The following is a 13,213-nucleotide window of genomic DNA, read 5'->3' on the forward strand; positions in this document are numbered from 1 at the left end:
TGTTTAGGAAACAATACAGTTGTATTGTGAGTGTGTGTGTGGGACCTTCCGGTTGATCTGCATTTTCACATTATACATTGCATAATTGTTGTAGAAGAATCATTTGATATATGCCCATATGTCATGCTTTTGTGGTCAGAGCAATGCTTCACTAATTTATTTTCATTCACTGGCTGCAATGTCGTTTGGTGCCATGTGTGGCATCTACAGTTGTGACATTGTCAGCTGTAAGTGATATTTGTTTCATAGGGATACATTGCTTGTTCTATGGTTTGTTGTGTTGACATGTGCACTTTGCAAAACATGTTCTTCAGATTGCACAAGCCCGTGCTACTTTTGTACATATTATTGTATATGCACCTTCTTATGAATAACCCCATCAGGCCTTCTGCAATTGGCTACATTTACAAGGTGAAGCTACCATAATTTGTGAACAATAATGCATTTCTTGGTGAATCATACCCTCTGTGTACATGACTCACGCAATACCCTATATTTATGTTTTTACATGTTTATTTATTGTTTATTTATACGTCACCAACTGCAACACAGTACTACTTAATGGCAACCAAAGTATGTGGAGCGGTGCTGTTTGCAAAAATTGCCTTTGTGCATGTATCTCAGCTTCAAGCCTATTGCTGAGCATTGTTGAGATCTAATACTGAACACAAGGAGAGTTAAGTGGAGATTCCGGAATGTTGGCCAAGGTGACAGCAGCTTGAACCTGCAGCTCCTGGTCCCCTCCCTGAAGCTATTTCATGGTTGATAATGAATTCAAAAAAGAAAATTCAGGAACCAGAAAATCCTAATTCCAAAAAACAGAAACAACTGATGGAGATGGAAGAGGAGAATCCGAGCAGTCAGGACATTTATAAGCTTCTGAAGCAGGTGTCCCTGGACATGGTAGAAGTGAAAACTACCTTGGCAGAACTGAACTCTAAAGTGTGTCATCTGGATGGTAGAGTGGAAGAGCTGGAAAGGAAATCACATTCAATTACTTCAGAGATGGCAGGAAGCTACAGGGCCTATAACAACTTAAAAAAGGACCTCCATGATGAGAAAGACCGGAGATTGGAAATGGACTTCAAATTGCGAGAAAGAAATGTCAGACTGGTTGGAGTAGAGGAAGACCCTGGAGTGGAGAAACTGATTTCAGCAGTTGTTGGGATTTTCAAAGATTGCTTTGGTCTAACGGTGATTAAGGAGGAGGATATAGACCATGTTTACAGGATTGGTAAGCAGCCTGGCTCCAGACCTAGGCATATCATGGTGGTCTTTGTTTTGACCAGGAGGAAGGAAGGTTTGCTGCTTGCTGCTCGGTCTAAGGGACCTACCTTCTACAAGGGTAAACCTATTTTTGTCTTCCCGGATTACCCTAAAGAAGTCATGGCAGCTCGGAAATGCTTTAAGGGTGTTAAGGACTTGGCGAAGTCCCTGAAAGTGAAGTCTTTCCTGAATAGATATAACGCTTTGACATTGATGTTGCCAGAGGGAGAGAGAATTACTTCTGACCCAAAGGAAGCTTTATCTTGGCTTGAGACATTACGGGATAATACTAACGCAATTGATGCTTGATTTGACATCTTATATTTCATAAGGGGCTTCCTCCCCCTCCTCGTATATTTTTTTCGTGTGTTTTTTTTTTTTTTAACATAAAATTACATTGGTGAAGATGGCGCCGAGTGCTTACTTCAGTTATACGTTTGAAATTCGCCTACATTCGGTATCGGAATGCAGCTCTTGATTTCCTTTCCACGAGCAACACATCTCTGAAGAAGGGACCTTCATTGTTGATGCGTGACGTACGGTGCTGCATTACGCTCCAGTACGCTCCGCGTCACGTGTCTCTGCTTCGGCGTTGAGGATAAGTCCGGAATATGGCTGGGATTCCTCCTTCCGTGTCGCGTCTGCAATTCGGCCTGCGACGTGGAATGAAGACGCGTCCAGACTCTGCGGTGCCCCTCCTTTGATGACAGTTTTGTGTTGCAGTCCATACCACTTGTAATGAGGAGGTACGTGATGAGTAGTTATCAGCCATTACGTTTTGCCCGGGGAGAGACTCTTTTACATCGGACTTGCTGTCGGCTCACAATCTTTTAAGTATCTGCGTGCGGTAATTATCTCTAAGCTTGGTAATTGCACCTGCTAGATAATGCTAGAAGTATAAGTGGGCTGCTGCTCATGGAAGTGGCACGTGACGGCGTTCTTTACAAAAGCCCTCTATGGATCAATGGTACATGTCAGGCGTAATTTCGAAGAGCGTACCATATGACATCTGGGACAAATGGGGTGTGCAGCCGTGAAAGCATGAGTATTGCAATGGATTATGGCTATTTTCCGAACATATGCATGCTGAGTCCATTTTTTAATAACAATGGAGACAATATTGATGCTCTGCTGCGGAGGTTTGTTCTACACTTTGCATTGGCCTCATGGTGGATCCTGGAGTCAATGTAGAATTGTTACAATTAATGCCCCTGCACCTGTTGTTTGGTCCGGGTGAAGGAATGGGCATGTTTCTGACCCATGAAGATATGTGGTACCTTTCATTCTGCCATTGCAAAAGGTGACAATGTGGGTTGGAGGTCGCTCACTGTACTTTGGTCCATGATACAGCAGGGAGGGGCCAGGGGCGGAGATTTTACATTATGATTGTCTGCTATGTACTTTGCTTTTTGTTTTACCTTTTTTGTGTTTTTGTTTCACCTTTTTGGAGGGGTGGGGGAGGTGATATCTCTGCTTACATGTTTTCCTGAGTGTTGTTTGGACTACTAGTGGAGTGGTCCGCATGTTATTTCAGATATATTTGTTGTTGCACCCTTATCACCCGATACATCTACCGGAGAGGCTTCTGAAAGGTTTCATGTTATACTGATATGTTTCCTTGAAATTTACATGGGCTTTTTAATTTTAGGGTTTTCTGGTTGGTGATATTTATATGAGATTGGGAGGGGTACTGGGGGTGGCTTGGGGTTTGTTCTGGTTGACGTTGGATTCATACTTCTGCAGGTGGGCGTGGGGGAGGGTATTTAATTTTTCTCAGTACAGAATTTTTGTTTTGGTTTTTTACTGTTTTATTTTTTTCCTTGCAATGATGCCTGGGAGGAGTGACCAGTTGTCTGTTTCCTCGTGGAATATAAATGGTCTAAACAATCCACTCAAAAGACAAACGATTTTTAATTGTTTAAAAGATATGCACGGTGATGTACATTTTCTTCAAGAGACCCATTTACTGTTAGAGGATGCTAATATGCTGCGCAAAAGTTGGATTGGGGAATTTTTTGTCTCGTGCTATTCATCCAGGAGTAGGGGGGTTGCTATTTTGATTCGGAAGAACTCCCCGATTAAGGTCTTGAAATCTCGCACTGATAAAGAGGGAAGGGTCATCGTGCTCTTGGTGGAAGTTCGGGGAGTACAGTATATTCTTTGCAATGTTTATGCACCTTCAGTAGATGATGGCACATTTTTTGGGACAGTGGCTCAAATGCTACAGGATTTTGCTTGTCAGAATGTTATTATGGGAGGCGACTTTAATTTGGTTATTGATAATGTCAAGGATCGCAGTGGGCCGCATATTGCTATCAGAAGAGACCCGACTTTTTGTTCCTTTAGCTCACTTATTTCTGAATTTGCATTAGAAGACTGTTGGAGATTGCTTCATGGGGATTTGAGAGAATATACATTTTATTCTAGTTCTCAGGGCTCACATTCTCGTATAGATATGTTTTTCTCGGCTGGTTCAGCAACCCTGAATTTGAAAAGCTGTGAGATTGGTTGTATTGCTGTCACTGACCATGCACCAGTGTTTATGAACGTAGATTTGCAGTTCGGTACTCCTAGATAGTTTTGTTGGAGAATGAACACCTCAATTCTTCGAGATGAAAAGATTGTGGAGAAAATCAGATCTGAGGCTGATCATTTTGTTGTGGAAAACAGGACAGATGGTATGACTGTTGGGACAGTATGGGAGGCATTTAAATGTACAATGCGGGGCTTAATTCTAGGTTTGTCCAGTAGCAGGAAGAAATGTATGGTGGACATAAGTATGGATTTGGAACAAAGTATTAAGCAACTTTCACTGGAGACGATTAATGATTTTGGGAACATGGAAAAAAAGAGAAGATTGAGGGAACTAAAGAGAGAATTGAATGAAACTTTGAAAATGAGGTCTGAGAAGGATTTGTTTAAATTGAAATGTTCGTATTTTGAATATGGTGAAAAGTGCGATCGCTGGCTTGCCTATAGATTAAGACAACAGCAATCAGAAAGATCTATCACTTCTATTAATAGAGAGAATGGTCAGATGACTTGTGACCCGAAATTGATTAATGAGACTTTTAGGGAGTATTATATGAAACTCTATCAAAGTGAGTTGGGTGTCAATGGATTGAATGGTTCCTTTTTTGATGGATTGGAGATACCTAGAGTGAATGATTTGGAGAATGCAATGCTGAGTGAGGCTTTGACTGTGGATGAATTGAAAACTGAGATTGGGAAATTGAACTCGGGCAAGTCTCCGGGTCCGGATGGTCTGCCTGCTGAATTTTATAAAATCTTACCTGATTCAGTGGTAGAACTTATGCGGGATATGTTCATAGAATCCAGAGTGGGAGGTTTGCTTCCTGCTTCTACTAGTCATGCCATTATATCGGTTTTTCTGAAAAAGGGTAAAGATGGTTGTTTGACTTCGAATTACCGTCCGATCAGTTTGATTAATACTGATAATAAGATCCTTGCAAAACTATTGGCCCTTCGTTTGCAAAAGTTTCTTGTGAAGTTAGTGCACACTAATCAATCGGGCTTTGTTCATGACTGGAGGACATCTAGCAATATTAGGAACTTATTGTTGTTGATGACACATGCACAGGATATAGATGATGATGTTGCGGTGCTTTCCTTGGACGCAGAGAAAGCGTTTGATCGTGTTGATTGGAACTATCTTTTTTCAGTATTGCGTGCTATGAATTTGGGAGAGGAGTTTATTTCATGGATCGTCTTGCTATATGCTTGTCCGACTGCCGCTGTCAGAACTAATGGGCAATTGTCAGACTCCTTTGTGTTACGGAGGGGTACGAGACAGGGATGTCCTTTATCCCCCCTGATATTTGTTTTGGCCATGGAACCATTGGCGATTGCCTTAAGGAGTGATGTGGGGATACAGGGTCTGGGTTTTCATGGTGCTGACCAAAAGTTGTGGTTTTATGCGGATGACCTACTTTTGTTGTTACGGAATTTAGCAGTGTCCCTTCCGGCCTTGCTGAATGTTTTGGAAAGATTTCATGCGGTGGCTGGATTTAAGGTTAACTGGTCTAAATCGGAGGCGTTACCAATTTCAGGATATTGTGACAAGAACTTGATTACTGGGATTGGGTTTCAATGGTGTGAAAGGAAACTGAAATACTTGGGTATATGGCTAAACCCACTGGTGGATGAGATGGTTGTGGTAAACATGAATGAGGTATGTACTGATTTGAAAATGAGCATCCTGAGGTGGTCTTTGCTTCATTTGTCCCTATGGGGCAAGGTGAACGCTATCAAAATGAATGCAGCTCCAAGGATTAATTTTGTTCTAGGTATGCTTCCGATGAAAATTGGTCAACATTACTGGAAAAAAATTGATGGTTTGTTGCAGTCATTTCTGTGGGATAATAAGCCGCCTAGGCTTAAATTGTGGAAACTTCAGTTGCCAGTAGAAAAAGGTGGTCTGGGTGTACCGAACTTCAGGGCATATCATTTAGCCTTTTCAAGTCATTTTATTGTGCCTTTTTTGATGGATTTGCCTGATAAATGGGTAATTGCAGAGGCAAGTATGTTGGGTCCGCTCCCTCCAAGGGCTATTCTCACGGCGACAAATAAGTCATGTAATAAATCACCTTTGACGGTTTTTCTGAGAGAGACGTGGAGACAGGTTCATGAATTGTTGGGCTCGGTTGCTTCAAAGACCATTCACTCATCCATTTGGTTGAACCCATTGATTGCAATCGGGGGAAGGTCTTTATTCTGGCCGGATTGGTTTCTAGGCGGGGTGCTTTGGATTGATGATGTTCTGGTGGATGGAGGGTGGATTGGGGAACGTGAGTTACGAGCAAAGTTTCACATTGATAATTTCAGAACTGAAGACTTCAGGAAATTGAAAAGATGTATCGGTGATGTGGCAGAGCTAGGAAGTTCAATGGTGAATCTCTATCTTATGGAGAGGGAGCCAGGTGGTTGTTCCATTGCTAGCAGGATATATAATTGTATTGTGTCTGCTTATAAGGAAAATTCAAACTTGAGAGATGAATGGGGAAGGAGGTTAGGGTGTGTGATTTCGCCTGAGATGTGGTTGGATATGTGTGCGAATGTTAAACTCTGTGCAATTGATATGGTGGAACGGTCAAGACAGATAAAGATCCTCAATAGAGTGTTTTGGAGCCCGGAGCGAATGTTTAAGAGGGGGCTGATGGACTCGGATGAATGCTGGTGTTGTGGGAATGAACAGGGAAGTCTGGAACATCTGTTGTGGGAATGTGTGCGTGTACGGGGATTTTGGCATGATGTTTGTGGTGCCTGTCTGCGTGTTTTGAAATTGGATGTTGAATTGGATTTTATGACAATGATTTTGGGAGGTGGAGATTTACTGGATGATCTCTCTGTGTCACGGAAAAAGTTTTTACCCCGTGGAGCTTGTCTGTGTAAAAAGTTGGTCCTCAGGGGCTGGAAATCGCGGAATGCGCCTTCTCTTGATGATTGGGTGGAGGGCATGTCTGCCCTTGCATCCATGGAAAGGGTGGTTTACAAGAGGCAAGGGAAGTTGAGGTTGTACGGAAAGGTGTGGGATGACTTTCTGGGTATTTACTGATTTATTGCAAGTTAAGTATATATATTATTCTGTTATCCTGTGTATTTTTGCTGAGTATTTATTGTTCTGATTGTTTGATTGATTATATATGTGTAAATTTTATAAATAAACAAATAAAAAAAAACAAGGAGAGTTAAGTACAGCAAATATTCACGGGAAGTATACGATTAAGACGTTTTAGGAGGTAAGATGTAGAAAAAGTGCTGTGTCGACTCTGGGCAGGGAGAGCTTTGTTGTAATTAATGTTATTTGCATTATGAAATCTCTAATCTAGTCCCTTGGAGTAATACAAGTTTCTTTTTAAATGTTGGTGTACCAAGTTCTTTAAGTGGACCTTCTTAGTTTGGGAGGCCCTGCTGATCCATAAATTCTCAGCACACTTCGCAGAAGGGTAGACTTGCTGTATCACTTTATTTACAGCAGTATAGATGTTGTATGCTCTAAAGTCATGGCATAGTTTTCGTTAATGGGGACAAGCATGTATTACAGTAGTTTCCTACAACCATGGACATACATAAAAAGTAAATAACCATGCACCATGTCACATGAGTCCTATCCTTATGCTAGTTGAATGTTAAAACAGACCCCCAGCCTATCCTAGTGACATCAACCATCACTGCCGTAATGTAAGATTTCCACCATGATATTTCCCCCTACATTTGTAATGTCCTATCATTCTAGAGAAGAGTAAAAACTGGCCCAATCATATTCAAAGGACACAACTTCAATCATGGATTAGAGGGTTGATTGCTTTCTATGTAGACTTAATCATCACACATGATGATTTAATCCCATGTTGAAATGGATGTCTCTCACAGCAACCAATGTGGTCGCGGCTGCCTGGAAATGTTGACTAATAATTAAGAATATGTGACCCATTTATGAAATCAGTAACTGGAAAATCACTTAGAGGAAACCAACACTTGGGATTAACATTATTTTGTTCTTTGCCCCACTCCTATTTTGTGATATTCAACAGGCAATTGGCCATTATATTTTTGTAAATAACCCTTTCTCTTTGATGGATGTTGGTCTTCCCAATTCTGCTGAAACATTGTCTATGTCCTACTTGCCTCTGTACATTGAACTGAATTGACTAAATTCACATCAACTATTGCATAGACAGCTGGTTAACACTAATTCTTGAATATGTTTTGCCACAGGGAAGAAAAGGTTAAAACGAAGAAAGGTCTACTGCCAGATAACACATCATCTGATGGAAAATCATCTAATGTGGATGAAGGTCATTGAAGAGGAGGAAAGGTCTGCCGATGTGGAAAAACAGAAAGGAATGGAATCACCCGTCCTTCACCAAAACTCTGAACAAATTCAGGCCATCAGGGAAGAAGAGGAGGAGAAGGGAACCTTCCCTAAGGTGGACGCCCCGACTTTGACCCAGGACTAGTGGCAGTGCATTGAACAGTATTTGAAGACTATAACAGACTTGTGCACAGACTCTTTTTAAACCAGCACAACATTTAGACACAACACTGTAGAATTATGGGATAATGTGCCTACATCTGTTTGTTTGTATCTTTCCCCTTTTTTATGGCGAGGTACGTTGTTTAACCTCTTATGCTCAAGGAAGCTTTCGCACTCTAACACCGGTTTTTACAGCCATGAAAAACAATAGGATGCCGGAGTTATAGCCACACACTTCAGCAACATAGATATGAGAATATATATATATATATATATATATATATATATATATATATATATATATATATATATATATATATATATATCAGTCACTGTGATAATGCAAAGAAAAGGAAATGGTGCTTTGGAAGCCTACCGACTGCTTACCATTAGGTACCAAGCAACATTTGCTCTTAGTCCAACAGATGGATATATATTCCAAAGCTTTCTAAGGCTTCTGATGCATCTTACCAACCTGTTTTTGTGTAAAATATATAAAATGTAGTTTGAGAACTTATACTATTTGTAGCACTGTAGCACATGACACAAAACATGTGAACAAACATTATAGGGAGACTATTTTGTTTCTACATCGTTCATGCTGTGAGCCAAACTTCTATTTAAAAGTTGATATTCACTTTTATTATTTTATTTCACAATATTATATATGTTGATGATAGTTATCTTGTTGTAAATATGAAGAAATTTTTATTGGTTCCTGTAGATAGCGAACTGTTTTTTAAGAAAAAAAAGGGAAACATTTTTGTAAAGATGATAATTTTTTTATCACCCATTTTTATACAAGGTAGCCATTTCCAAACTCAGCAAATAAGTGGTGTGTGGACGGTTTGAAAATATATGAGCTCTACAGGAAATTACTGGTCTGTCTAATTCTCCTGTTCGTGGTCAGCATTTTGAAAGTATACTGATAAAGACAGACATTAATAAGGGAGTAGGAAATCGAGGCATTGTCTAGTAGTTTTTTAATTTCCATCAAACGCATTCTGGTCGAGACCCAGTTTGCTCAGTAGCCACAACTTTTATCTTTAGTTTATCCAAGTTAGTATGAGTGAGAAAGCAAATAGTAAGATTCCTGTTGTGATCCACCGTTTTAAGATTAATCTCAGTTTATTCACTTAAAGTGTATACCAGAAGTGCCAATCTTTGCAGTGCCAGTTGCCCTACGGTGTAGCTCCGAGCCTTATAGAGGACTCCAAATTCTTGAGCAACACTCGCAGATGAGCTGAAAGCAATCTAACATGGAATTATGTATCAGACTCTAGAGTACTCTTTCAACCACAGATGAACAGTGTCAGAGTGTGCGTGTGCGCGCGTGTTTGTGTTAACAATGACCCCATTCTCTCAGCATAATGGGTCATAATGTGTGGTTTGTCTCTGTGTGCTATTAAAGAACCTCAATGGAATGAGCCAAGGTTTTGGTCCTGCATTAAATGACAAGAGCCCCATTTCTCAGAATGAACAACATATGGAGCACTGAAGCTGGCAAGGCCTACAGTTGGTTCAATTGAATGAGCTGCATGCTAATTTCTTAAGCTGGTCTCTCCAGATCAGGAATAAAGGCATATATATATATTCAAATTCTCAAAGAGGGGTTATCACAATGGTGTAATACCCGCAAAGGCATGCAGCAACGAGCCCCGAATGCGCTCTTCAGACAGAGGAGGTGTGCCTCAGTATCCGACACAGTAGCATGCACTGCCACTCTCCATGTTTTTTCTGTAAATAAAATGATAGGAACACGAATGCAGCATTTCGGTTTCTCATAGTGGAAATCTGCTTCTATTTTGATCTGTATTATATTCACACACACACATTTCAAGCCCAACCATTGCCTCAACTATTGTAAATAATATATATGTGTATTGCAATTAAATGAGTTTGGGAGTGAATGAGTTAACACTGTCCACCATATTTTTTAGAAAGCATTTTCATATAGCGTTGTCTACATTTTGTTTTATTATTTGATTCTCACAGCTAATTCCAGAACTCAAGTGTTCGACATGGAGCCAGTGTGGTGTTTCAAAACTAGCCACCAAAAAGTAGAATATCTGTGGTGATAGCAATATTTCAGCATGGAACAAAGTCATGGGAACCTGCATCACATTGAAGAGAAGTATTCCTGCACCATCCATCTGTACCTCTCAGCAGCTCATGTTGTCTAGCTTCGATTTATTCATCGAAAGTGCATGCAAATATGTCAGTACGTTTTGATTTGGACAATGACTATACTGGAGCCCGACTGTGGTGTGTCCTCAACAGTGGGCACATTTGTATGTGCCATCCTCATCAAACAACAATGTCTTTCATTCCCCACTCTAGCGTTTCTCAACCCTTTTATGCTTGCACTATTTTCAGTCTCATTCTGGCACCTGGGTGGGTCATACACGTTTGCACATATTGTATCAGGAAGTCTAATAAAACCTATTTCATTTTATGAAACACGTGCATGCGATCTCAGAGTTACTTGTTTAAAGAAACACAGTTGATTCTTGCCTCCATCCAAACTTTGTGGTACACGTTTCAACTAATAGCTTTTAGATGCAGTTCAATGGAAACTCAATAAGCCCTTCGTTTGCAATGCGTTTGTTAGGTATGTCACAGTGTGACAAGGATCAATGGAAGACATGAAAAGTGATTTGTTGACTGATTATTTTCTCATAAAACACAGGGTTAATAGAACTTAACTGTGACCTATCTAAACACAGCAATTCAAGGATACTTGAGGGGTACTAAGAAATAGTATACCACTACCAGGGTCTGTGTCACAGAAGGGGCATAAACCTTTGGGTTGCAGTGTCACTTGAACTCCCTCCCACCAACTAGGATGTGGGGCAGTATCACAAATCTATCAGTGATTTAAGTTCTTTTTTTTTTTTTTTTTTTTTTTTATTTGTATATAATCTTTCTAGATTTTTTAACAAAAGTTGAGAGGAAAGAATTGTTCGAGAGAAGCGGAAGAAACGGTGGAACTTTTCATTCTGTCTGTGTTGGAAGAAGCACGTTAAGGATGTGTTTCATGATGTTTATAGTTGCCAACTGCCATGCCTGTTTGTCTCCGTCCAACAGTTTGTTCCAACACGTTTCTTCGCTTTGAAGAGTAAAATTTGTAAAAATGTCTGTCAGGTATCTGTCACGAATTTCTATCGTCGCCGGACAGTTCAGGAGGAGGTGGCGTATGGTTTCCTTGTCCGTGGTGGACTTGCAGAGACGGCAGAAGCTGGATAAGGATTGATGTCTAATCGCCAGTATTTCATTGGTTTCTAGAAGGTTCAATCTTATTTTTAAAAAATAATTTCGGGCCGCTCTATTTGGGAATAGTTTCAGAAAAGGTTGGATAGCGTCGAGTTTCTTGGAGAAAGGAGGAAGGTGACTGGAAAGTTTGTATTTTGAGGCAGAGTCATTGGTGTTGATCCAGTCAAGTTCTTTGATTTTCTTGACAACTCGAACGGGGTTGGCGATGAGATCTTCTGTGTTACAGGCAACTGAGTCTAGGATGTTCAAGACTTTACTTTCCCATCGAGTGAGCATATGGCAAGTGCCCAGTCGGATTTCTTCACTTATCAGTTGGTATGCGTAAAGCGTTTCTTTCTGTCTACATTTTCGATAAAGCATGACGCTATTGCAATCCACAATTGATTTTAGCGAGGAGAGAGTTAGTTCTCGTCTAATTACTGATATCGGAGTTGTTTTCGGCAGGCCCAAAATTGGGCGCCAGAAGTTTGCTTCTAATTTTGGCCATAAGTCGTGGGGAAGGTTCGGCATTGCTTCGGCGCCATATGTCAAGGATGGGATAACTTTCATTTTGTAGAAATCTCTTACAGGTCTAATTGAGAATCTACCATATTTAATGTCAATCGCCTTTCCTTGTGTGGCTAGCTTGGTAGTTTTGGCGCGTAGGGACTCTTGCATTGCTTTTTCTTTGTATGAGCTATCTAGGGTGACTCCCAAATATTTAAAAGTTGTGACTTTTTCAATGGTAGTAGTGCCAAGTTTCAAATTCGGTGCCGATTTCTTTTTAGAGAATTTCTCTATTATCATCATTTTTGTTTTGGATTCATTTATTTCCAAATTGTTTGACGTCATGTAGAATTGAAGATTTGTTAATTGACGTTGAAGGCCAATGGGGGTATTATCCAGCAAGATTAGGTCGTCGGCGTAGAGTAGGCGACTGATTTGTTCTCCTCCGAGTTTAGGCGGAAAAACTCTAATCTTTGTTTCCGTTTCCTGGAAGTCGCCTAAATAGGACAAAAACAGAGCCGGTGCTAGTGGGCATCCCTGTTTGACGCCTCTGTTTGTTGTTATTGCTTGTGTTAGAGTGCCTTGCTTGTTCAGGCGGACCCTCATGGTAGTATTTGAGTAGAGGGCTTTAATTGGGTTGAGTACGTCTAATGGACATCTCCATAGGGTAAGCTTTCTCCACAGTCTTTCTCGATCGACTTTGTCAAAAGCTTGTGTGAGATCGACGAAGATGATATATAGACGTGGGCGACCCTCCCAGATTTTGCTTTTGAGGGCACTCAATATCAAAATGTTGGCGTTAGTCCCCAGGTTCTTTTTAAAGCCAGTTTGGAGGTTATCGTGGCACGGGGAGTCTTTGGCCCAAGTAATGAAATGTTTTAGCAGCAAGGACCCAAACATTTTGCCTATTGGGTCAAGGAGGGCAATAGGGCGATAATTCGCTGGGTCTAATCTATCCCCTTTTTTGTAGATAGGGACGACGTTTGCACAAGTCCATGAAGATGGAATTGATTTTGTGGTTGTGCAGCGTTTAAATATTTGGCTCAAAAGGGGAGCCCAAGTCTCTGGATGGGATTTCAAGTCGAGGTTCGTGATGCCATCCGGTCCAGGCGCACGTGATGGTTTTAACTTTTTAATTAAGGCAATGATGTCCTCAATGTTGTCCACACTGATCCAGGGGGTTTCGTTTGG

The 13,213-nt window shown here is 40.7% G+C and overlaps 1 protein-coding gene across 2 annotated transcripts in view; it reads left to right on the top strand.

Moving 5' to 3' along the window:
* Positions 1 to 10,723, top strand: part of PDE3A (phosphodiesterase 3A) — a 1,388,780-nt gene extending 1,378,057 nt beyond the window's left edge. For both annotated transcript variants that reach the window (XM_069628418.1, XM_069628419.1), the window contains one exon: positions 8,005 to 10,723. In XM_069628418.1, coding sequence (XP_069484519.1) covers positions 8,005 to 8,246 — 242 coding nt within the window. In that variant the 3' untranslated portion in view covers positions 8,247 to 10,723. The remainder of the gene's footprint in view (positions 1 to 8,004) is intronic.
* The last annotated feature ends 2,490 nt before the right edge of the window (positions 10,724 to 13,213 follow it).

This window comes from Ambystoma mexicanum, chromosome 12 (assembly GCF_040938575.1).
Source record: "Ambystoma mexicanum isolate Mex_15411 chromosome 12, UKY_AmexF1_1, whole genome shotgun sequence".
Lineage (NCBI taxonomy): Eukaryota > Metazoa > Chordata > Amphibia > Caudata > Ambystomatidae > Ambystoma > Ambystoma mexicanum.